This window comes from Cygnus olor, chromosome 8 (assembly GCF_009769625.2).
Source record: "Cygnus olor isolate bCygOlo1 chromosome 8, bCygOlo1.pri.v2, whole genome shotgun sequence".
NCBI classification, from domain to species: Eukaryota; Metazoa; Chordata; class Aves; order Anseriformes; family Anatidae; genus Cygnus; species Cygnus olor.
Genome location: NC_049176.1, coordinates 1404852 through 1430839, shown reverse-complemented (window position 1 = coordinate 1430839; position 25988 = coordinate 1404852). Strand labels below are relative to the sequence as shown.

Genomic DNA, 25988 nt, shown 5'->3' with positions numbered 1-25988 from the left:
ATTTATAATATTCAGTGCTTGCCTACTTAGAATTTATGACACTATTGCAATGCAAAAAGAGACAGAACAGCCTCAACGTTTTGCTCCCTGACTGAAAACAAAAAAATATCTTTTGCTTCTGTGGCTCAGAATTGCTGTTATTTTTCTAATATTTTAGAGCAATTTGGTTCTTGTCTTTGAGGCCCACCTCCTACCTCTTTCACCTGAGAAAGTGTCTCCTGGCTGCTCTATTTAGTTGCATAAATCTGTAACATTTTGATGGGCAAGAATGCCCTTCCATCTTTTCTAATGTGGGGAACTGGTGTTGGTATAAATGCGTAGTTATAATTGAATCCACTCTATCTAATCAACCTGCCCTGATGTTGTTTTAGTTCTTTGCAGTTTCATTATAACTTGGGTAGATAGAGAAACCTTCCTTCATTTGCTATGCTGGTTTAATTAAAAATCAGGATGTAGTTAATACCAGAGAGGAATGTGTTTATACCTATAATTCACTTCCCTTCCTGAATTTCACTATGTCAGTGGGATGCAAATTTGTAAATACATTCTTGTAAGAGACTGCATCTTTGTTGATAAAGAAATCAGTCTCACAGGCCCACTGGTATAGTACAACAATGTTGAGACTAATTTATAGCCTTGTAGAGTTATTCTGAACCTTTTGTAAGGCTTGAAACAATGTTGAGACTAATAAATAGGTCTCAACATTTTTTTAGAATAGAAAATCAGCAGCAGTCCATGCTCTTTTTGAGAGGGCATGTTCAATCTACAAAAGCTCTAAAGCAAGAAGAGTCAGAAGTTCACCCAGAGGGTTGTTTAGTACACAATTAGTTCAGAGAAACTGCAGTTGGATTCCTCAGTGGTGACAGCCTTCTGGAATTTGAATATCATTTAGGGGCAGAAAGAAGTACTTCATAATTTTCCTGTTACATTTTTTTAAGATGCATTTTGTCAGGCTTCCTTACGTCATCTTTCTTGCATATGAGCAAGTGGACTGAGGAGAAGATAAGAGATCAATGAAAAATTCTTATGACAGTTCTGATAGTTTTATTTAAAATGTGTGAATTACCATGCAGGCACATCTTGCTTAGAATCATTTGCATATTAAGACAAGGACATAGTGTGTTTTCAATCAGTTTTGAACTTAGCTCAGACATCAAATACAAATATGAACGCTGCAGCCTGTGGTGCTGACCTGTAGTCACAATTCAAAAGCAGGGATAAAGTTAAATAAAGGATTTGTTTTTGTAATGACCTCAAGTAGTGAAACATTACTCTTGGGCAAATTAGATGTATTGGGTAAGAAAGACTGGCTTACTGCTTATTACAGGTTATGTGTCAATGGCAATTCTGACCTTTTCTGCTAGTTCAAAATGTGACAGTGCTTCTAATTCATCTGTTTTCCTTTTGCCTACAGTGCGGCCAAGTGCTACATTATAGCAGTCCACTTCTCTTCTTCCTATTCCTACTGACCTTCACTACAGCCACTATAATGCAGTGTTTCTTGTTCAGCACCTTCTTCTCCAAAGCAAATCTGGCAGCTGCCTGCAGTGGAGTCCTGTACTTCACCTTGTACCTGCCTCACATTGTCTGCTTTGTCTGGCAAGACCGCATGACTGTTAATCTGAAGATCTTAGCAGTAAGCCTTTCACTCATTATGTGGTATTTTGGGGTTCACATTGAAGATGCCCTTCTCACTATCCATGTGTGAGTAACAAAGAACTGCACACCTCCTTGCCTTTGCTTTTTTGATTCAGAGAGAGACACGCCTCTGAAATACCTAGAGATTGCAAGTGAATAAGCCTTTATAAGGAAATGAGTAGGGTTGGCCTATGACAGGTTCTGATTTGAGAAGGAAAAAAGATTACTTTTTGGAAATTGTACACAGTTTAACATAAAGATAACTCTCTTCTCACCCTAAAGTGAAGGAGAGAAGACCAATGTAAGACCATTTGCTAGCCAGAAGCCATGAATGCTTTTCTCTGCTCCTAGTATGTTTGGTCTTACATTTGTTGTTCAAAGGTTGGCCTCTGAAGAACAGCTAATTACAAGAGTTACGGGGGGTTGTGCATGTGGAGAGGGGTCTGAATTAAAAGTAACATTTTTAGGACAAGTAAAGTAATTGAACAATGAACGATTGCTGAAAACCAAACATTTTTTACTTAGCACACTATGATAATGCCTTACTGGGAGTTGCTGTCAGGATCCTTCTTGTCTGTCATTCCTGGCTGAACTACATATCCTGTTAAACAGCACCATGCCCTTTCTTTATGTGTTTTTGTAGAGCAACACTGAAGACAACTTTTGGATGCTGTGCTGGTTTATTAGTTTGTTGTGTGAAAAAACAGTAGCAGGGGATGGTTGCAGATTTCCTTATCCTGAGCATCTGGTATACTTTGTCTTGTTACTCACACTGTCCCTGCCCCATACACTCAGATATTTTGTTTCTCCAATATAGGCAAAGTGTACACTGTGAACTTCTAGATGAATATATAGTATTTTCTGAACAGAGACATTTATAGAAAATAAAATATTTGAAGGTTTTTTTGTTGCTAAATAAAGTGGGGCCAAGGTTGAATTCAGTCTATTATGGCTAAATATTGCTTAGAATTGCCACCATTCAGAGGATTAGACATTCCAGTCTGATATAAAAGTGAAAGCACTTTTCCTGATTATTTTTTAGGCATTATTGAGTTTTGAAGTCCAGTCCCCAAAGGTCTGTTTTTTTTTTTTTTTTTTCTTGCTTTAGAAAATGTCCCTCTGTCTGAGTTCATGACATTTTTTCTTTATTCCAGAGTTTGCTTTCTCAAGTAGCTTTTGGTTTTGGTACAGAATACTTGTCGCGCTATGAAGAGCAAGGTCTTGGCCTACAGTGGGGTAACATCAGAACCAGTCCCTTGGAAGGAGATGAATACAGTTTTCTGTTTTCCATTAAAATGATGCTTTTTGACGCTTTTCTGTATGGAATACTTTCTTGGTACCTTGATAATGTTTTTCCAGGTATGTCAATTTCTTATTCATATGAAGTAGTGGTAATTGTTGTAAGTTACATTAGTCTAGTCAGTCTCTGAGTATTTCTCTGTCAAAACCAGAGTATTTGACATTGTAGACCATGAGTCTTACCCATTATGGCACCGTGAGTTTATTAAGGACTTCCACTTTTTTCTTTTTTTTTCCTTTCTCCCATTTTAGTCCTGACAATAATGGAAATGAAGGAAAGAAAAAGAAAGGTGATGTACTTTCTGGTCCTGTACTTGTCTGTACACATCACTTACTGATAGTTAATCCAAAACAAAATATGTATTGTTTTTTTTAAAGTTGTTTCAGATGTATTTGAGGATATTTTGCTTCCATAATTGTTAAATGGCCTTAATTCTGCTTTGTTTGTGTCCCTTTTAAAGTGAGCTATGCTACACCAAATTAACACTGTTTTGGTTTTTAAGAAATGTGTCCTCCCAAAGAAGTTTAACACAAATTATCTTATTTACTTTCAAAGCTGATATGCAGTAACTTTCATAAAAGTCACTTTTTGGACAAGTCTGTGCTGCAACCCTGTTTATTTAAACAAGTGTAGACAATGTATTATTTCCACAAACACAGCAAGAATTAAACAACAGGAGAGAGTTTCTTTGCTCATGTTTCCAAGTCTATTTTTTTTCAGCCAGCACTTTACACAAAAGTAATATTTCTCAGCGATTCTATTCAGCATGTTCAATTCCACTCACTGTTTGTTCTGAGTGTCTCCTTGGCTTTCTGCTTCTCTGTTTCACTGAAATTTCTCATAGCATTTCTCTCTTACACACATGTAGGCCTAGCAAATCAATGCTGTAATATTTGAACTTACTATTTGAGTTCCCTGGATAATCCTTTGAATCATATGGTTCAGCTGCTGCTCAAGTTTTCTCTGCAAGCAACCACCCATTGGCACACTGCTCTTTTGGCTATTTAAGCATTCTGCTCCATAATGGAGTTCACTTGGCTTTTTGCATTCATCCTGAATGAGAAGCAGTTGTTTTAGCTACCAGCTTCAAAGGAATAGAATCCAGTCTGTAACAAGTGCAAGGCAAACTGTTTACGAATTCAGACAGGCCGTTTTTGTGCATAATGGGAGTACAAATGGTTGCCTGACATAAAGGATATTTTTGGTAAGTCAAAAATAAGCAGACACTTTCACAAAGTGTTTTTCGGTGCAGAAAAACTGACCATCTATCAGTGAGCGTCACAAATTTCCATTGCTTATCACTAAGCACTATCCACTTGCAAATCACTGTGATCCATGAAAACAGTATGGACTGTCACTGACTCGAGTCTGGTCCAGCAAGAATGGATAATGTTATCGTACTTTCTTTTTTCAAAACAGAATTAACCTATGACCAAAAAAGGCCCATTTCTGTTTAAGAAAAGATCTGCTTTTTTCCTGGTCTCATTTTTCCTGGAAGGCTGTGTGCTAAAAGAACAGCTAGAGTCTCTTTTCTCATTGCGAGTTGAGAGTTCAGGCCCAGTGCCTCAAATGTCAAGTAGTCATTTAAAGAAAATTATTGAGTGAGGCTGGGATCCCATCTTAAGCAATCAGGATGTTCCTTGGCAGCTGCTGGTTGGTTGGTTGGTTTGATTGTCCCCAGGTAGAGAGTAGCTTTACTCTGTAATTAAACCACATTCTACTTAAGAAAATTTAAGGCAAATCAGATTACATTTTCTGAATATTTTACTCCTGGGCTAATAATAATTGCAAACAAAATCTGTTCTGACAGGTGGTTGGTGGGCAGTTTGACCTCTGATAGGTAACACTATGACCGCTAAGGCAACTGCAAGTGTTTGTAATTACAGTTCAGACTTTGTCTAGATGAATTTGTGCCCAGTGAGAAATGTGGTTATAAAGTACGTGTCACCTTCTTATTTTTCTTCTAGGGGACTATGGGCTACCACAGCCTTGGTATTTCCCTTTGCAGGAATCTTACTGGTTTGGCTCTAGAAACCCAAAAGCTGAAAAAACAGCAACTGCTGATGGTGAGTTCTTTCAAAACTTTGATATTTAGAAATAACTTCAAAACCACTGATCTGCTTAGAGGTGACTGTGTAGCATTTTCATTACATGAGCTGCTGCAAAGATTAGGGACAGACATATACTGGGAATCTCAGCAGGTGCCTTTGAACTTGGAGTGGCCTGCTATTATTAGAGTTGCTAGAAGTGAGTCACTGTTCCATCTGAGAGCCTTTAAATCATGGGTTAACAAGCAACATCAAACTCCCACTCTCTAACCAACACCTTTTGAGACATTCAAGGAGTTCTTATTGCACAACACGGCATTTGTAAAATGAGTCAAAATGAGATACAGTGTTGATCTGATTTACACTGAGGATCCCCTTTTCTAAAGGCCTTTCCCCTTTCTAAACCTAATTCTTTTCTAATTCAGACTAATTTAACTGTTTCCTTTGGGTTTGTAAGCAAGATCAAAATTGATGACGCCCTTGGACTGACTTGAGTAAGAGCAGAAATCTTGCTTTTGCATAATTTTGTCTGTGTATTGATAGTAGAGTAGTTAAGCACATCATGTGGGTGATTGTATTTAAATTGGAATTAATGCATAATGATGATTAATGTCTGGAGTAGAGGCTTGCTGAAGGTAGTGTTTTGAAACCTGTCTTAGTTTTACAAGTAACAGCGAAACCAATCAAAATGACAGATAAAGAAATCATTTCTTCAGTCTGTTCATTACCACCCTTTTACCCTTCATCAGCTCAGACTGCTGACAAGGCAGTCTCATTTCAGGATGATGCTTTTAGACCAGAAGGGAGTTAATCCTTTCTGTGAACATGCTGAATAATACATCCAATGCTCACATCTTTTGATCAGGAAAGAGGAAGCTATAACATTGTTTTCTTTGAAGAGGCTTTGTCTTATGGTGCATTCTGAAAGAATGAGCAGGTTTTCCTTTAGGCTTGCTGTGAGAGTATTCAGAATGTTAGAGGCTTGTCTAAATATTATGGAGCCTGTTATCTGCTTGTGCTTTGCAATTGCTACCCACCCGATTGAAATGTGCGTAGGAAGGAGGAGGAAAGAGCCAAAAGAGGACTTGGAATATGTTTATAGATGAATGAGGAATTGCTGAAGGCACAGATAAGATGTCAGTCACTACATCTCATTGACTTTTTTTGGAATTTGGGCATATTCTGCATCAGAGCTCCTTTGAGTATCTCAGATTTGGAGCACAGTTACTTATAGGATTTTGACATTTTCTAGTTACTTAGTTTAACCTAAATTTAGTAAAAACAAAATCCATTTTATGGTTATCTTAATGGCTCCTAAGTTCTGTGTTCTTTAATGTATTTCCAGTACAAGGGGGACACGTAATTTTTTAGGCGTGAAAATGCCAAAACATTCAGTTGCTCAGGTGGGTCATCAACAGAAAAGCCAATGGCTTCTGCTTTATTGCTAGCTTTTAATAGTATTTTTCATGTTGCTTAGATAAAACATTTTGCTTAAGTAAAGCCTAGAGTTTATTTTGTGAGTGAATTTATATCAGATATCTGAGCTGATCTAATAGTTCACTGTTGAGAAAAAATGGCACAAATTTTCAGTCCTTTCTGCAGCTGTCATCCTAGTTCTGTAGAGGCTAGCCTGGGTACCTGGTCAGGTTATAAGGTAGATCCTTCTTGGAAGCCAAGTACATGAAGGACAAGATGATAAGAAATAACAACATTAATTTACTGAGAGCAAATCATGCCTAACCAATTTGATTTTCTTCTGTGATGAGATGACTGGATCACTGGACAAGAGGAGAGTGTTGGATGCCATTTAACCTTTCTTTAGCAAGGCTTTATAGAATGGAATTCTGTAGTATTCTGATAGCCAAATTAGTGAGATACAGGCTGCCTGAGTGAACAACAAAGGGGTTGAAAACTGACTAGACTGTTGAGCCCAAAGGAATGTGATCAATAGTACAAAGCCTTACTAGGAACCAGTTATTAGTGACATCCCTGGGTACTAACACTGGGGTCAATACTGTTTAATTTCTTTAAGAATTTGAGTGATGGAATAGAGTGCACCCCGAGCAAGTTTGTGGAAGATAACAAATTGGAGGGAACAGTGGGGTGCAAGACAGCTGTTCAGGTGGGCCATGACAGGCTATAGAAATGACTTTACAGAAATTGTACGGAGTTCAACAAAAGTAAATGCATAATACTGTATCTGGGATGGAGTAACCCCGTGTGACAGTACAGACTGTCCACCACCTGGCTGGTAGGCAGCTTTGTAGGAAAGGCCTGGTGGACAGCATGTTGATCATGAGCTGTCATGATCATGATCAAGTGTGCTCTTGTAGCCCAGAAGACCAACTGCATCCTGAACTATATTAGCAAGAGTGTAGCCAGAAGTTCAAGTGTAGTGATCATTCCATTCTAGTCAGCACTTGTGAGACTGTATCTGGAGTACGATGTCCAGTCTGGGCATTCCCAGTGAAAATGAGACATTGAGTTAATGGAGGGAGCTCAGCAAAGAGTCACCAAGTTGATGAAGAACTGGAGCATATGACAAATGAGGAGATGCTGAGAGCTGGATCTGCTCAGCCTTAAGAGAGAAGGGTAAGAGAGGGCCAAACTTCTCAGAAGTATCCAGTGGGAGGATGAGAGGCAATAGATATAAGCTGGAAAACTGGAATTCTGATTCAATATAAGAAAAAAAAAATCTTTACTATGAAAGTAAAGATACCGGAACAGGTTGCCCAGAGATGTTGTGAAATCTCTATTCTTTGAAAAAGTCGACCTGCTATAATTTGGCCTTATTTTGATGGTTGAACTGTAGACGTTTGGAAGGCTCTTCTGATCTAAATTATTTCATGATTATCTCAGCTAGCCTCAGAGCATTACTAAGAATCTGTTCTGTACTATTTCATCTTCTCTTTCACAAAACATCACCTTGGGTTTTCTCAAGCAGGAAGAGTTAGAAAGGTCAACTCTGTGTGATGAATTCCTGAGGCATGTGATTCTTACCTCTTTAGTGTGCCTCAGCTTACATGAACAGCTGTAGAACTTCTCTCAACTCCTATCTTTTCCTTCAAGAGCATTACTAAGTATTTTCTTCATTAGTCATAGCTCATTAATGTGTTTGGAAGGAAATGGGATAAGAAAATGTCAGATAATGAAAATGCAAGACTGAAAAATAAAACTAAACTGGTAAATCATCCAGGTACTTTTAAAATTTAGTTGTATCGATGTACTTTTTTTATCCCTCATTTTGCCATTTTAGGTGACTAGATAAATTTGTTGCTTATGTAGCTATTTGTGCCCCTGGTAACTTTATGCAGCTCTACGTTCTAGAATTTCTTATAGCAGAAAATTATGGTGAAATTCCACAATAAAATTAAGTCCCGGGCTATTTGATAATGGTAGTGACATTCTAGGCTACCAGCATGAATCTGTTATGTATACAGTTTCTTCAGGATCCCTCTTCTTACACCATGGTTCTTCCTACTTCTAGTGATTTTGTATGACTCTTCTTTTGTGTCAATAAGATCTGAGACCAAGTTGGAAAGCCAGAAATTCTTGTGTAAAAGTTAACACCAACTCATTTGCTCTGGTCTGGAGCTAGCCTCTTAACCTAAGTAGCAGTTTGCTTTTCATTTCATCTTTTCATTGGGTTTTCTTCCTCTCAGTCCCTGTAAGTCTGTGAAACACTTGTATAGCTTTTCTCTTAGTGTGGTGAAGTATTTAGTCTGGAGCTTCATGGACAAAATATAAATATATAAAACATATACATTATGTTAGTAAGGACCTTCTACTCTTGAGTCTATAATTGCAAAATTGTCAGTCTTCTTCTGTAAATATCTGTTTCTGACATGGTGAAGCAGATTTTAATCTAGATGGCCTCAAGTGCTGTGTTCTTAACGTGAGTAAAGCACTTTGATTAATGCTCTTGCAGAGCTCGAGGCTTAGGACTACGTCCTTTTCCTCAATGCACCTCTAAAGATAAGAGGAAAATAAATTTTGGTTGACTAAATGTTGGTTACTTTTGTTTTATATAGAAAACAGTCCACAGTCAGAATGCTGTGTGGATCAGAAGGCCATGGAAGGGGAAAAAAATGAAAGCAGAACAAAGAAATCTGAAGAACCTGAAAAGCCAGAAGAAAAGAGTGACAACCAGGGGGAGGATGGTAAAAACAAACAATGTAAACACAAACGAGAAAAAGAACCCGGCGAGCAGGGGATGCCTAAGACAGATGTCCAGGACAAAGATGAAATGAATAGTAAGGAGAGAGCAATCTGAGTATTTCTCAGATACCATACTTATAGTACTTCATAACAAAGTAAATATAGGAATGATTGCAGTTATTAAAGAGGTTAGCATGCAACTGCCAGAGCTAAGTTTAGGAGAGGCACTGATTCTCCCAGCTACCCTCCTACTGATTTGTCTACATTCAAGATCACTCAGAATATTTTAGACACCACCCATAAAAGAGATGCCTTTCAGGAGAGCTGTGTAATTTGGTGGTGGTGGTGGGGGGGGTTGTTTGTTTTTGTTTTGTTTTGTTTTGTTCTTTATGGTGGAAATGCAGGCTGTCTCTGTAACAAGTTAGTGTACTTGCTAAGGGAAACCTCTGAGAGGCATACATTGACTTCCTAGGATTAAACAGAGCCATGACTTTAATATAAATACTTATGCTGAGAAGAATGCTGTTCTCTCCTGCCCCCCTTTCTTTGCCTGTCTTCAGTGTGTTTTGCATCTGTGGGGATAGGTTGGTTTCAAAGGGATTTATCTGATGTGCTGTGTGTCTGTCTGTAGCCTCTTCTGATGCTGACATTAGCCACCACCTAAGAATTCCTGAATGACCTGTCTTGTTTTCAAGTGCCAGTGTCCTCTTTTGTGGGAAGCCAGAGGAGTTTTCTGCATGTGGTGCTCAGAGAAATGATGTGGATTCTGTAGCAAAAGTAACTGCTATAGACAGCTCTCTTGAGAAGCTGGAGATGAAAGTGGGGTCATCAGAGCGCCTCACGTAGGCACTGAAAGCATGCATTCAGGGTGAATAGAAACAGGACAGGACTTCAAAAGAAACAAGACAGGCAGAGGGCAAAGGTTACTTCAGCCAATCTTCTCTTAGTACTGCCTTATCTTTGTGGTGCTGTACTCATCAGCTCCCAGGTTCCAGCTGTTACATGCCCAGAGAGGAAGGGCTTTGCCTGTCACTGCACAAAGAAGCCTTCCTTCCTTTTCAGCCAGCCATGCAGAAACTGGGAAGTGGGTAGAGAAGTCAAGAGTAGAGCTGGTATAGTCGAATGATACTTTCTAAAATGGCCTTGTGTTAGCAGTGGTGCTTCATGTAAGAGTGGTGGAATAGGAAATGGTTCTAATGGCTTAACTCTACTGCAGTCCAATATTAGCACCAGTTCACAGAGCAGGGCAGACACAGCATAAAGCCTAACTGCTTGGTATGCTTTAAGCAGAGCTTTCACCAAAGGCCCCATTCACATCCCCTATAAATGCTGCCACCTCTGAAGAAAGACCTAATGGTCCAAAATTTCATTGTGGGAATAAGATCAGGATAGAGGAATGGCCCACCCCAATAAAGGGAGCTCACCCCCCCACCAGTGCTTGTCAGGTGATGCTAAGCAGATACTGGAGGAGATCATCAGAGCAGCATTTGTCAGCATTTGTCTCAGAAATTGTCTCAGAAAACACAGCATTTGTCTCAGAAATTGTCAATGAGCCTTGCAGGCAAATAAGAACTGAGCTAATGATACATATAAAAAATGGGATGGTACCTCAATTGCCCGTATATGCAGAACTATCTAGCCTTCATCTCAACTTCTGAGAATACAGGGAAGTTTGTATTTGCCCCAGTAAAGCAAAAGCCTAGATTCCTTAAAAAAAAAAAAAAAAAAAAAAAAAGTTTGTTATGAGCATCATTTTATTTCAAATAAAGCTCTCCCATCTAGATGAGTTATTTCAGCTGCTCTGTAGTATACGCAGCTCTCTCATGTACAACATATTTGGGACTTTTTCCCAAGCATTGTGTGTAATGACAGAGTCTTAAAAGTCGCTGATGGAGGTGGGGCTGGTTTCACCCAGATGGCATTGGCTGCTCTCCACACAGGCCTGATGGGTAGTGAATGATTTAAGTGAACTGCAATTGCAAAACAAGCCTCCTTACAAAGCCTTAAGTATTCTGTGTAAACAAAAGTGGACAGGGTCTTTAGTTTAAATTTCTCAACGCCCATAATTCACATTGCCCAAGGGCTTAATTTACTTCAAAGGAAGTTTGTTTTGTCTAGAAGCTGATGCAATAAAAATTCCTGATGGTGCTGTTTACAATAATGCATTTTTAATCCTGAGGGAAAGCCATCCCATGTAGTGTTCCTGTTAGGTAATGCCTAAGTTTTGAGCTGGCCTCAGCAAGGGGGTAAATTTCACCTACCAGGATTAAAGGCGAATGTTGTTTTTTTAAAGCATCATGGTAAAAGAATGCACAGCTGGGCAGATGATTTGAATGGCAGATTTCAGCCTGGCTGGAAAGGCAACATGCTGCTTGTTTAATGTAATCTCAGCCTATCTAAGTATCTAAAGACAACAGTGCCAAATAATCTTCAAGCTACACAGTAAAAACAGAAAGCATGTTCAGCTCCACCTGATCTAGTGAGCTACGTCTCCACAGACCATTACAATTCTGGGCTCTCTTTCTTCTGCCATTCATAGCTAGGTGAATCTAAACAAATTGCACTGCAGTTAGGAACCTTGCTTCAGTTAACTACTGGTGTGACTGGAGAATCTGGCCCTGGCATGTTTTACTGGGTATGTGCACTTACTGATGTGTCATCATCAAAGTTGGGATCGACACATATTCTTATATTCTTTTCTCATTCTTAATTTCTTGCCTTTCAAGTAAATACCCTCTGTGAACCTGAGCCAACAGGATTGATTCCAGGAGTATGTGTTCAGAACCTGGTGAAGATTTTTGCGAACAGGCCCAAGCCAGCAGTAGATGGGATGAATATTACTTTTTATGAGGGCCAGATCACAGCGTTTCTTGGTCACAATGGAGCAGGAAAGACAACCACCATGTAAGTCTGTATTTTAAAGAAGCAAATCCAGAGCAGTGTTCTGTTGAGTCCTGAGGAGCAGCCTTCTCATTTCACTCTTCCCTTGTTTCTCTGCCACCCTTGTGGCTAGATTGACACAACATCAAGCTTGTCCCAGACAGGGAAATGCTGCCCCTAAGCAAAGAGAAGATACGCTGGTCTAGCTAAAGCTTTGAGAGTGAGGCAATGGTGACACACACTAGTGGAAATACAGAAAGGAGGAAGCAATTCTGTCCTCCAACACCCCAACATTAATTTCCTATGGCCAACTCCCAATAGGTGAGGAGTAAGAAACATCTGGCTGAAAGAGATGAAGATTTGAAAACTACTACAGTCTGCATATTCTTGGTTTCTCTGTCTAAGTGGCTTTGTCAGACATGCTTTTGGCCTGTGTGCAAAGGATGTAAATTCAGACGCTCTTTAGACAAAATGGTTATGTATATTAAAGATCTATACCCAGATTAAAATGTTCCTTTAGTTCTAGAACCCTAAAGTCACAGGAAGATGGACTTCAAGTATGTTTAATCTTCTTCATACAGGACTTTATTTATCATAATAGGATTAATTGGTGAACAAAACACTTAATGAGTCTGTGAAGAGTTCACCAAATGTTGAAAGAACTGAAGTGTTTCATTACAATGTTCCCCAGCAGAACAGTTTAGGTTTTTAATTCAAAAAGACTTTTATTTCAAAAGCACTTTAAATTGCCTTTGAAAATTTTACTTGTTCCATGAAAAATGTTTGACCCCAAACAAAATGATTGTAATCTGCTGAAATGTTGTGTAAATGTATTTATTAAATGCTTGACAGTTGGACAAGATGATCTTAGAGGTCTTTTCCAACCTTGATGATTCTATGATTCCGCTGATAAAAACAAAAATTTCTACTGCTTTGAAATTTTCAGAACTGAGAAATCCATTATCCTATCCATTTGCAACCCAATGCTCTGCCCCCCTTCCATTTTACAGAAAATAAAGGTTAAGGTATGAGCCAGTCAGCATGGCTAGAGACCTTAAAGCACTATTGGTCCTACTGAGCTTCATTTTAGACCAGTTTGTACACAGGAGTAGTGTAACACACTTAACAAACTCCTCTGAAACAGCGTAGCTGACAGAAACAGTTTTCTGTTTGCAGGCCAAAACCATACAGGCAGGTTTATCAGAAGTTTTAAACATTAGCAGAGCCACAAGATTCTCACTGCAGTGTGCAAGAATATGCGTATGTATGCTTTTCATTAGGATTGTTTCATCGAGGCCATAGTAAGAAGTCATAATGCTCCATCTAGTGGAATCATGTAAGGTGTGTTCCTAATCTGGCACAGAAAGATGGGTGAGTGGGAATTCCCTCATTTTATTTTCATAGGTCAATACTGACAGGCCTCTTCCCACCCACCTCTGGAACTGTGCTGATTGGTGGCCTGGATATTCAAACCCACATGGACTCCATTCGGCAACAATTAGGCATGTGCCCTCAGTACAACATCCTATTCAATCAGTAAGTATTGTTCCATACTAGCTTTACGAACAAGAGTGCATTCTTGTCACATCCCCAAAGCCTGTGTTGTTTCTCTTGCTCTGCTCTCAGTGTACCTCTGTATCGCAGAGGTACTTCTCCAACTCTTAACACTCCTACAATATAGTTGTTGTATGTCCTTAGTAGATTTCTCTGGCATCATTTATCTGGGAACAAACAAGTTTCCAAGGAAGATGACAGTGTTCTTTGTATTGGCATTTTATGTTGTAGTGTGGGTTGGCAGGAGTTCAGCCTGGGATTTCATGCACTATAATGTAGGCCACTTTTTTTTTTCCTAAAGCAGAAAAATCTGATCTGACACTGCAGTAGCAGGATATTTTTATGCCCATTGTGCCCTACCACTTGACAGTTGACTACCTTCTCAGATGATTTCCAGATTTACTGCCATCAGTTGGTAGTCATACCAACAGTAGTCTTTCTTCCTCGATGCTGTTGCCCACATCAGTACCTGTTTTATTCCCGTAAACAGGTAGCTTGATGTCTGTTATGCCTGTTCCTTTGGTAGCAGTTTCTGATTTGAAAAGGCAAAGGAAGATCCTGTGACAGCTGAGTGAAGTGTGTTGATACCAAACAATATCTGTGATCCAAGTTTAGGGTAAAGTAGGCCCTCTTCTTTCAGCAAGATAAACCTAGAGCAAATTTATTGTTGTTTGGAAAAATTGTGCTAATTCATTTAAATTGCCTTGATGCCTTTCTGTCTGATTTCACAGCCTTACTGTAGCAGAACACATATTGTTTTATTCCCAACTGAAAGGGAGATCCAGGGATGAAGCTGAACAAGAGCTGGAAACGATGCTAGAAGACATGGGCCTCACCCATAAAAGGAATGAAGAGGCTCAGAATTTGTCAGGTGCCCACAAGACTGTTCTAAGAGTTGCTTTTTTCTGCTGCCTTTTCTTCATCTCTGGGTGAAGAACTCAAGTATTGTTTTAGTTCCATTGTCTGAGGCTGTATTTTGCCAAATCACTCTGCACTAGGGAGGTCTTTACTCTTAAAGAGATTGCTTAATGGGACTGCACAAAAAACTGGCAAAATCTGTCCCTGAAGCTAGTGCTTCTTATAAATGTGACAAATTCAAATATACTTAAAAGTTGCTGATTTTAAATGAATATATAAAAATATATCTATCAGCGTAACAACAAAAAAGTCTGTATAATTTCAAGGCAAATGAAATATTATACCACCGTGCTGGTCCCCTGTTTGTGTCAGTACTCTAGAATACTGCATTATTTGGTAGGGTCAACTTCTTTAATTCTAAAGGTTAAAAAATGCATGCAGTGTATTTGAACATATTTCACTTTCAGGTTCAAAAGCTGAATTGAATACAGAGTCAGGAGTTCTTACACTTTTGTCTTGATTGCAGCTGTAAAAGTTGGCCGATTTCACACAAAAATATGAAAAATTTCAGATTTTCCTGCTTTTTCTTTAGGTCAGAACTGGAAAATTTAACACGGAAATGAAAAATTCTAAAATAAGTAAATGAATTATATATATGTATATATATATAATAATTAATGAGTTGTTTTGAACTTCAGAAGAAATATGTGACTATGGATCCAACGTTGCAGAAATCTGTTTGAGGATGGGTTTTGTTTTAGTCGTATCAGTTTGTCTCTCTCTACCCTGAAAAACTGTGTTAATTACATCCCTACCATGTGCATGATTCATCTCAGACTCCTGGGTGTCTCCATCCTCTGGTAGGTGGAATGCAAAGAAAACTCTCTGTTGCCATTGCTTTTGTTGGTGAAGCAAAAGTGGTAGTTTTGGATGAGCCCACTTCTGGAGTTGATCCATATTCCAGGCGATCTATCTGGGATCTTCTGCTGAAGTATCGCTCAGGTAACAGGTTTGAGGGAGTAAAGTGTGGGGTTTTTTTTGTTTGTTTTTGTTTTTTTTTAAGCCTGCAATAGATACAGCATGTGCCTGCTGTGTAAACTGTTTTATCATAGAATGGTTTGGTTTGGAAGGGACCTTAAAGACCATCTAATTCCAACTCCCCTGCCATGGGCAGGGATGCCTCCCACCAGACCAGCTTGCTCAAAGCCCCATCCAACCTGGCCTTAAACACTTCCAGGGATGGGGCATCCACAGCTTCTCTGGGAAACCTGTTCCAGTGCTTCACCACCCTGATAGTAAAGAATTTCTTCCTGAGATCCAATCTAAATCTACCCTTTTTTTGGTTTAAAGCCATTCCCCCTTGTCCTATCACTATACTCCCTGATAAAGAGTCCCTCCCCAGCTTTCCTGTAGGCCCCCTTTAGGTACTGGAAAGTTTGCATGCTAGGGATATATGCAAACAAGATTCTTTGAGCAGACGATTATGGATGCAGCAAACTGAGTGCTGGCCCTGGTGCAGAGAAAACCCTGCATTAATTGCCAAAAACTATGTGCTGTTTTGAGTTCCTGAGAGAGGTCGTCCCTTAAATGTTCTTCCTTGTTCCTTCTAGGCAGAACCATCATCCTCTCAACCCATCACATGGATGAGGCAGACATTCTTGGAGATAGGATAGCTATCATATCCCACGGAAAACTCTTCTGCTCAGGCTCCCCTGTATTCCTTAAGAACTGCTTTGGATCTGGCTTCTATCTCACTCTTGTTCGCAAGATGAAAAACACCAGAATTGTAAGGAATGCAGTAAGTATGTGCTTCCCTCCTCATGTAATCTGAACAATACATATGCATGCACTGCACCAAGGTAGAAAGCAATCAAGCGCTGTTTGAGGCTTCGTACAAAACTGACTTCAAAATGGAGAAAATAATGACAGAATTTGGTAACGCTTCATGAAATTACATGGCTGAATGAGGATCTCTGTAAAAATCTCTGATTTTATAAATATATATTCAGCAGGACAAGTGAAAATAGTAATTTGACATGAAGTCTTCAGTGGTCTATAATTCACTTTCCTCGGTTATGTCTATCAAAACCTTTACCTGTTAAGTTGCCTTTGTGCGTATACCGATCTTTCTGATGCCTCGTTTGCAGTATACTTGTAAACATGGTGCTCTCTAGTACCTAGCTCAAATGCCAGATGAGTCTAAATTTAATCCATAGCTAAAGCAGCATTCCACAGCTTGAGAAGTATGGTTCTGGATTGTTCCTACTGTAGGAAGCACTTTCAGCCTTAGTACCAACGTGATCTTTATACTTGTGGCCACTGCTGATCACATTTCCCCAGGTATTTGCATGTAATTTAGAACTGACAAATATGGTTTGTGCAGGAGAATTCGTGTTGTCTGTTTTACTTAATCCAGTCCTCAGATGACCTTCAGTGCAATATGTTCCAGATGCTTCAGATATGATGTATTTTTCACTGACTCAAAGTGTTCAAAGGCTGACAGCCTTTATATACTGTTTTGCATGTATCTGAAGCACTTTCATCTTTGTATCTGTTGCTTTTCCATGCCAGTCATTTTGTAGCTGTGGATCTCAGTGCTCCTGCTCCTGCTCCAGCTGTGCACGCAGGGACAAAGAAGGAACTCAAGTGCAGGAACTGGATGGTAAGAAGTGGAATGGTTCAGCATTCCAGCACATGGCTATGTCTCCTGTTGTACTGCAGTCTCACCTTACAGATCACTGCTGCTGAGGTCCACTTTTCCAGCACTTGTCTAACTGCATTGGATTGTAAAATGAATAAAGTTTCTTCACACTTCTGTATACCATTGCCCCTGTTTGATATATGTGTGGTCTCAGTGTGCTTTGGAAGTCTACTGTGAATTTTCAACAACTCTGCACCAAAATATACAATTTGGTAATGAAAACTGAAGCACATGTAGAGCAAAGGAAACTGGCTTTCTCAGAACAAGTTATTTTGGCTTTCTATGTCAAAGAAGAAATTAAGCAGATATTCCTGAAGATTTTGTTGTGCTTTATTAATAGACCTGAAATAGTTTCCTGCTACCTTGTTCCAGAACCATAATTAGTAACATGGCCCAGTCTATTACAGGTTAACTGAGATATCTTTAAGTTGCGTAATAGAACAGTCCCCTTTCGTATAGTACAAACAACGGCTTTTGAAATCATGCTTAGCACGGTGAAATATTCATTCTTGGAACACCGCTTTGACTTTTCACAGGAGATCTGAATGAGCTAGCAGAAGTAATTCATCATCATGTCCCAGAAGCAAAATTAATTGAAAGCATTGGTCAAGAACTTATTTACCTGTTGCCCAGTAAGCACTTTAAACAGCGATCTTATGCCAGTCTCTTCAGAGAACTGGAGGAAACATTGGATGACCTGGGACTTAGCAGTTTTGGAGTTTCAGACACTCCACTTGAAGAGGTAACAGACAAAATATTTGCTGGTCCTACCATCAGTCCCCAAAATGTTTTCTAAGACTGTTCCTTCTCTTAAGCATGTAACCTTACTAATTCCTACATCTCCCTTGAAACCCACTCACATTTGGTGTGGCACACTCAGAAAATCATTGGAATGGGCATAGAGAAAGGCCCCAAATCTGACTGTGTGTTAGCCTTGTGGAGCATGACTCATTAGCCAGAAATCTCTCTCTATATATCTAAGTTGGATCATTTCTTTATTTTCTGAGATATTTCATAAGAGACCTCAGACTGTGTAGTAAGCAAGAGTACTGAAAAGGTATTGAAATCTTTTTCTGTTGCATTAAAGGATAGTATATAGTGTTTCTGAGGTCAGGTTAATGTTCTATTCTTTACCAGATGTGCTTGTCTCTGACAGGTTTTCCTAAGGGTCACAGCAGAAGCTAGCCCTGAAATGCAAAAAGCAGGTATAAATCCATGAATCAGTATTTGATAAACTTTTCTTGGGACTGTTCTGTATTCTGAATGCCAAGTAAAGAAGAGCCTCAGAACTTTTGGTCTATGTATGGTATTCTCATCAAAATACATTTAGTCAGTAAATACCGGATTTTAGTGCCTGACATGATATCTGAGAAACCAGATGAAGTCAGCAGAAATACTTTTATTTTGATTGGATCAGGTCCATAACTGTGTAAATAAGGATGTAGTGTCCATCCCCCAGATGTCAGTGGTTTTTATAAGAAGTATTGTGTTGCCTAGAAGTCCATAAACTATCTACATGATTAACTAGTTCATCCTGCTGAGTAAGTGTATAATCTATGTGACGCTACTGGATACAGCCACACTGTAACAATTATAATTAAAGCAATCTGGTGATGTGATACATACTTTTGATCAAATCTTGAGCTCAGTAAAATATTTGTGCTGTCTTCATGTATGGAGAATAAAGTGTCTTCTCTGCCCCTTTTCATCAGGGTAATTCCTATTATTAATTGCAATTTTTAACCTAGGAGACAATCAAGAAAATGGTTCTACTTGTGGCAAAATTTCTACTGAGAACAAAACAGCTGAACAAACCCCACTGGAAACCACTGACACTTCTCAAATGCCAGTAGGCATAGCAGGAGATCAAAATGAAGGCAAAGGGTCCCGGCGGTATAAAGGTTTTCAGCTTGTACGTCAGCAGATCAAAGCACTGTTCATCAAACGGTTCCACCATGCCTCCCGCAGCCACAAGGACTTCCTAGCCCAGGTATTGACTCACTGTTGGTGTCCTTGACTCTTTCCTATAATGTTCTCAACACTGTCTTTCCTGGTAATGTCTCCGTGCAAAGCAACAGAGGTGCTGCAAATAGGTAGCAGGTCCCTCGCTTTTCTAATCTATGGTTCCAGGTCTTCTGTCTCTATCTTTCTGCCTGTAATCTGTCATTCTCACCAAATTCGGGATTCAATCACTACTAGCCCAGCATTTTCTTTTTAACACAGTACAGTTTTGTGACAACCAGTCTTAACCGAAAGTGTTAGAAGTTAAATAGTTGGTGGTTGGGAGCTAAGCCAGATCTCTGTTCTCCTGCTGTCCCTCCTTCATTTATGTATGTTACAAGCTGTGTACAGTGTCACTCTGCAGCATATGTCTTAGTGTGGTGTTTTCATGTCCCCTGCAGATTGCTCTCCCTGCTAGTTTTGTGTTGCTGTCTTTAATGCTTACAGTCATTATTCCTCCATTTGGAGAATATCCTGCCTTAACCTTACACCCTTGGATCTATGGACAACAGTTTACTTTCTTCAGGTAAGAGGAATAAATAAATAAAAGTACATCTGTCGTATAGACACACTTTTCTCCCTAGCATTAAGGATCATGGGGCTCTGATTTACTGGGCTATCCTCAGTCTGTGTAGTATAAAAAAGTAGTAATTCCACTGAATCAGCATACATCAAATAGCATGAAATTGGTGCATGTGGGGGAATACAGCTAGTAGTATGTCTAACCAGTAGTCCTCAAATACATTGTTCTCTTTGGTACTCTTCTCCTTTTTCCTACCTGAATTCATGACCTCAGCACCTAAAAAGTTACATATCCGAACAGGAGATACAGTACAGTAAGAAATCTGTCTCTGGTATGCCATTGCATGCCTTTATTCATAATCTTACAGAACAAGATTCAAACCTATCTGCTGACCTGTGGTAGGTTTATTTATAGTTGGCACAGTAATTGTAAAGTTATGGAAACAAGACAAAAGCAGAGACTCTTAGGTTTTGTTAATGCTGCTGCTTAGCAGTTTCTCCCCATGCTTCATCCTTTGGCTGGATCTATTTTTTTCAGTCTACTAGCACTTTGTCTCCTTTCATTCTTCATAGCAGCTTCAGTTCTGTTCTCCTCAGGTCACTGCACAATTCCTCTGTGCTCTTCAGGGCACTTGCTTCGCTCTCACTTGCATCCATTCCACAGCTGAACTTTTGCACCAAGTCCAAATATGTGCAATACAGAGGAAATTTAGAAACAATATGTAAGTCTTAGATGAGACTGCAACAAAACTGATGGCAGTAATAATTTTGAAGCATTTCCTCTGAGTTTTATATTGAAAATTTGCACAAAATTTTAATGTAATTTACACATAGTAGTGTGTAAAGCAACATTTAATATTCATATTTTTAAAACGGCAATAGCAATATTCAGTAGTCTAGTGTTATTAGGCTATTAATTGTAGACACTTCATTACTATTAGCTACATTGTCTCTTTAGCCTCAGCAAATGTAAAACATAGAGTATTTGAATAGATTAACATTTTTCATCTTCTAATTACTGTGTGTGACAGGGCTGAGAGGGTAGAAATACATATTCAAGCCTGTTTGAAGAATATTGCCATAAGAGCATGTGAGAAGTAATTTAATATTAGGAGAAAAGGGCCATTGCTTTAACCCGTTAACCATCTTGGAAGGTTCTATTGGTTTTACTTTGTTTGAATTTCTTTTCGTGCCTTTCCTTAACAAAATAATTTAATTATCAGCATAGAGAGGGGGCAGTTAGTTCTGCCATATGGGTGTCCTTCACCAGTTGCTTATGTGTATTCTAGTGCAATAATTTGATTTTTTTTATAGAGAAAGTCTTATCCTATTCCCTTAGCAATGAGCGTCCTGGCAGCGAGCAGATGGTCTCCCTTACTGATGCTTTCTTGAATAAACCCGGATTTGGAAATCGCTGTTTGAAGAATCAGCCCCTTCCGTAAGTTGCCTGCTAATGTCTGTTGAACCAGACTCTACTAGGATATTACTGGTAGAACCTGAGTAGTGGAAAAAGAATGAATTGGCTTCACTTTTTGCTAGAGCCAATGCTTCAGATTGGTTGTTGGCAAGAATATCTCATATTGGGTCAAAAATAACATACAGCAAAAAAATCCCCTGGATTAAGAATCAGTCACAGTGCTAGATGTGAATAGCTGGAAGACAGCTCATGTAGCCTTGTATTAGGAATTAAGCTACCAGGAAATGTGTGAGTAAGGCAGTGTAATCAGACCCAAATCTTCACAGCTTCCCTGGCACTTTCCACATGTGAGTCCCCTCAGGTTCCTCCTGTTCCCACTGATGTGTTTGGAAGCAACAGCTTCATCAGTTGCTTGGATGATGAAGTAGCAACAGGGCAGTCTCTATGATTCAAAGTTATTCTCACTCTGAAGTGAGGATAACATTGGTAGAACTCTTAATTTAACATCTGTTGCCCACTTCCTCTGCCTATGAGTTCTGCTTTGGAGTCATTTATCCCTATCATGCTGCATTCCTTTTCTCTCACCTTTCTCTCGGCCATGAGAGAACCAGCAGCTTGATTCTTCTGGCGGTTTTCCTCTTGCTCTTCTCCTTTCTCCACTCTACCTGGTGCAGCAGGAACCAGGAGAAAACTTTAAATAAATAAATAAACAAATAAAAAAAAAAAAGAGAGAGAGAAGATGCCATGAGTAAGAAGCAAGGAGAAGGATAGTCTCCTTGCAAAGGTATCTCCTCACTATGTTTTTTACCTGTACTAATGGGTCAAACACAGTTCATTTGTTCCTTCAGTTCCCTATCTGTAAGCTGAAGACAATAAATTTGGGAGAGGTTTGGGGGGGAGATGATACTTACTCATGTAACTACTTTGGAGTACTTACTTATGTTTGTCAAGTACCCCAAAGTGTTGTTATTACTCAGAAGTCACAGGATAAGGGGTGAGAGGAGGGTGTCTGGTGAAACCATTGTGATTTTCTGGATTTGTGAGCTCTTATAAACTGTATCTCTGAATAGCTAAAGCACTCTTCCTCTACACAGGAACTACCCATGCAATAATACGCCAACTGCCTGGAATACCCCTGCTGTTCATCCTAATGTAAGTAGCCTCCTGCTGAGCCAAAAGTGGAGCTTCGAGAATCCTTCACCTTCCTGCAAGTGCAGCACTCGCAAGAAACTCACCATGCTGCCAGAATGCCCCCCAGGAGCAGGAGGCCTCCCACCACCACAGGTAGTGTCCCTGTGCTGTGGATCTTTGTAGAAAAAGTTTCATGGTGAGAGCTGGAAAAGGGATTAGTGTATACATTTCTTTTGGCTGTTCTTCTAGAAAGAAAGTACTAAGCTAGAAAAAATGAATGTTTGTGTGCATGTGCATGAAGATGAGTAATTTAATAACAATTGATGCTGTAAAGAGAGGAGATGAGATCTACGTTCACACCTGGTCTGATTAATGAATAATCTTAGTTGTGTCCTTTATAAAATGTGTTTGCTCACTTGAAGAGGAAGGGAAAATTATAGCCTGTTATTATTTACATTTTTTACATGCTTTTCTAACAATTTAAAGAAAACAACTGCAGCAACTCTCAGAGTAGTAGCTCACTGATTTACTGCCTCGTCATGCACACTGCTCAGCTTCAGTGTTCCTGTTTGCCAGGCTTGCGCACATTAGCAAAAATGACTTAGTAAAATACATTTTTTACACTAATGGTACAAAGTCAATTGATTTCTGAATCCAAATCCATGACATGGACTCTTAAAAATACTGATTGTTTGCTTTGGTTTTGCTATCACTATTCACAAAACAACAAAGCAGAATTATATTATGAGGTTATATCATAATCTTATTAACAGCATCCAAAGTTATTTCTGATTTCCGTGTAATCCCTGTCCAAAGGACACCCAAAGTTGAATTTTCCTAATTGCGTACTAGTATATTTGTGAGGAAAATTTTATCTAAAACTTCCAATCCAAGTAGGATGCAAAATTAGTTTTTGTTGCTTGTGGGGATTCTAGTCCTCTAAGGGAGATTTATTTATTATAATAACATATTATCCAAATTATTTTGCAAGATATGATTATTTTGTTTAACTTGTCATGAAGATACAGTTTATATTTCAGTCTTCAGGGAAGCAACAGTATGTAAATAACTGAGAAGTATGTTTAAAGATGAATACCTCATTTATGAAGGCACTAGGAGGATGCAATCTTCCTGTTAATTACCTAGAATAAAGACAGACACTCTGTGTCATCCAGTATTACCTCTCTGTGGACAAATGTAGGAGCTTCTGGAAAGTTCATTAGTCTTGTTTTCTATATAGTAGCTCATTTTCAGGTTGCAAGCTTTGCACTCTGAAACCTTGATAAGCATGTTCCACCCTAGGATGAACTCAACATGTTTGAGATTTTTGATAACTTCATTTTCATTACCAAAAAAAAGAATAATTTTTGTTCGGTGTATCTAATGTGCTAGTAAAGGTGAGCACGTTTGTACACATAATTTTTATTTCAACTTGCTACATCATGGGACAAAGTGAACACCTTATCTTCACTAGGCCTTCAATTTATTTTAAAAGTCTCCTTCTTTTATAGTGAAGAAAAAACCTTGAGCAACCTTGGCCTTTGCAAATAACTCAGGCCAAGTTTCAGAGTGAACTGCAACTGTTTTGTGCCAGGCATTGCAAATTTCTGTGATTTCATTATTTCTTCTGAAATCTCAATAAAGACATTTGGGCTAGAAAATGAAAAACCCACTCTGGTTTCAGTGATACTATTAACCTGAGCAATCGCCCTGAACTGAAGCCACTTTTACTGTTGTTTTACTGACAAACAATATGTGTAGAGACTCTAAAGTTTACTGTGACTGATTGGATTTTCCTTTCTTCACAGAGAGTGCAGCACAGCACAGAAATTCTTCAAGATCTGACCCACAGAAATATCTCAGATTTTCTGGTGAAAACATATCCCGTTTTGATAAAAGGAAGGTAGGCACAAACCACTCTATTTTTCACATGACATTTCATATCTGTCCATGAAATTCTCATTTAACAGCATAACACCTGATTTGTCACGGTATTGGGTAGACTTGAGCATCATGTCCATATTCCTGATTTAAGCATAGGAGATATGTATTTTAAGGGAGTTAAATTGTTTTTATTCTACCTGTTTGTATAATCGGGTTCTCCTTTATTGGTAGAGCTAAGTTTCAATGTCAATGGCATGCCGTGTTAGCAGTAACGGTGTCAATGGTGAAAAAACTAGCGAACTGCAAAGATACTAGTTTGTGTCACTGAAGAACTGTAGCCACACCAACACGACCATCTGCCTGAGTTAATTATAACTTGCTTCCCAGAAACACTAAAGGGCCAAAGGACAATGTTGCGTAGATGCATCTATCGTACTGTTAGCTCCTGGGCTTGTCTGAGTGTCGTGCATGTTCATTAGCTGTGCAGTGTCCATAGCCTTTTATTTCTGATTTGGGCCTTGCTACCTTTTCCATTCCCAGCACAGTTCTTGATATTCCCATTATATCAGCTATTTGCTGGCTACATTTTACATTTAACTGATTCCTCTCAGGATGTCAAAATTGCTTCAGATGCATATTTTAAAATCAGTTTGTTATGGATTTAGGATAGAGCCAGTATGTGTGACCTTAGAAATTTTCCTTATCTCTGTACAAGCTGGAGATGAATCATGTCAGAAAATAAAAATTTAAAAAAAAATTAAAAGGCTACCTGTGGAAACTAAAGATCTGCAAAGCATAGGAATTCACCTTTAATTTCCATCTAAGTCTGACAGTACAGTTGACTTTGGTTCAGTGCATTAAGAGACAGGATTCTCTTTGTCTTTTTCAGCTTGAAGAGCAAATACTGGGTCAATGAGCAAAGGTAAGAAACCATTTCACAGACTGTGGTGGTAAATAAAGGAACAATGAATTTCTGTTTAACCATGGGGCCTCACAATGTTTCTCTGAATGGACAAGAGGAATTGTGGCAGATAGCATAGAACAAAGAGATGACTGCAGTGTGAAATAGGTTGTGGGTCAGCAAGGGTTTTATAAAGACAAAGGGATTATATTTGTTTGGACTACCCCCACAAGGGTGAAGGCAAGAGACATACAATGGAACTACAACAATTTTATTATCTACATGAATTTGACTAACAGGATCTGAGTGATGGAAAGTTAAATGCAGCTCTACACTGTGCTCAATTTAGTGCTCTGATGCAGCTCTTTCAAAGAGCAGCAGAAAAAAATATGATCCCTCCAAAAAAAACACCTGGGGAAGATGTAAACTAGGCATCAATCTACCATATACATGGGGATAGCAACTGCAACTCCTCGTCCCCACTCTGAATACATGCGGTAATTATAAAACAGATTCCACTATTTGCTTCATGCTTGCATGGGGACATCTAACCCCAATGTGATGTCTACACTCGCAGATACTAAACTTAGAAAGATGACATATTAGCTTGAAGAAAACACTTGTGTTTTTCATCAATAGAGGAATTAATTTCAAGAGTAGCAGCTAGATGACTGACTTCCTTCAGGGAATATCTCCTTGGTCGTGTGCAAACATTACTTTCTATGAGATTAGACTTTGGTTCATGTCATTCAATAGTATTTGTTATTATGGCATATTGGCTGGCACCAGCACTGCTGAATACCTGCTCCACCAGCTCCACTCAGGGCAGTTGAAATTTTAACTGAGGTCCATTATGTCCTCAGTCCTCCATGTTGTCCAAACAGTTCTATGTCAATTATCTCGATCTAAAGATTTTGAATTGTAGAAATGGCTGTTTTCTCCAAGTATTCTATATAAATAATAATTTTCTCAGGATCCTGGCATGAACCCCTCAT

General features: G+C 39.0%; 1 protein-coding gene across 2 annotated transcripts in view; it reads left to right on the top strand.

The window, feature by feature from the left end:
- The window catches only part of ABCA4 (ATP binding cassette subfamily A member 4), a 76945-nt gene that overhangs the window by 34694 nt on the left and 16263 nt on the right, over positions 1 to 25988 (top strand). For both annotated transcript variants that reach the window (XM_040565611.1, XM_040565612.1), the window contains 18 exons: positions 1415 to 1636; positions 2793 to 2997; positions 4906 to 5004; positions 9018 to 9239; positions 11871 to 12048; positions 13429 to 13560; positions 14310 to 14449; positions 15301 to 15438; positions 16047 to 16234; positions 17008 to 17098; positions 17674 to 17879; positions 18294 to 18342; positions 18886 to 19127; positions 19540 to 19664; positions 21000 to 21098; positions 22172 to 22361; positions 24017 to 24111; positions 24982 to 25014. In XM_040565611.1, coding sequence (XP_040421545.1) covers positions 1415 to 1636; positions 2793 to 2997; positions 4906 to 5004; positions 9018 to 9239; positions 11871 to 12048; positions 13429 to 13560; positions 14310 to 14449; positions 15301 to 15438; positions 16047 to 16234; positions 17008 to 17098; positions 17674 to 17879; positions 18294 to 18342; positions 18886 to 19127; positions 19540 to 19664; positions 21000 to 21098; positions 22172 to 22361; positions 24017 to 24111; positions 24982 to 25014 — 2654 coding nt within the window. The remainder of the gene's footprint in view (positions 1 to 1414; positions 1637 to 2792; positions 2998 to 4905; positions 5005 to 9017; positions 9240 to 11870; positions 12049 to 13428; positions 13561 to 14309; positions 14450 to 15300; positions 15439 to 16046; positions 16235 to 17007; positions 17099 to 17673; positions 17880 to 18293; positions 18343 to 18885; positions 19128 to 19539; positions 19665 to 20999; positions 21099 to 22171; positions 22362 to 24016; positions 24112 to 24981; positions 25015 to 25988) is intronic.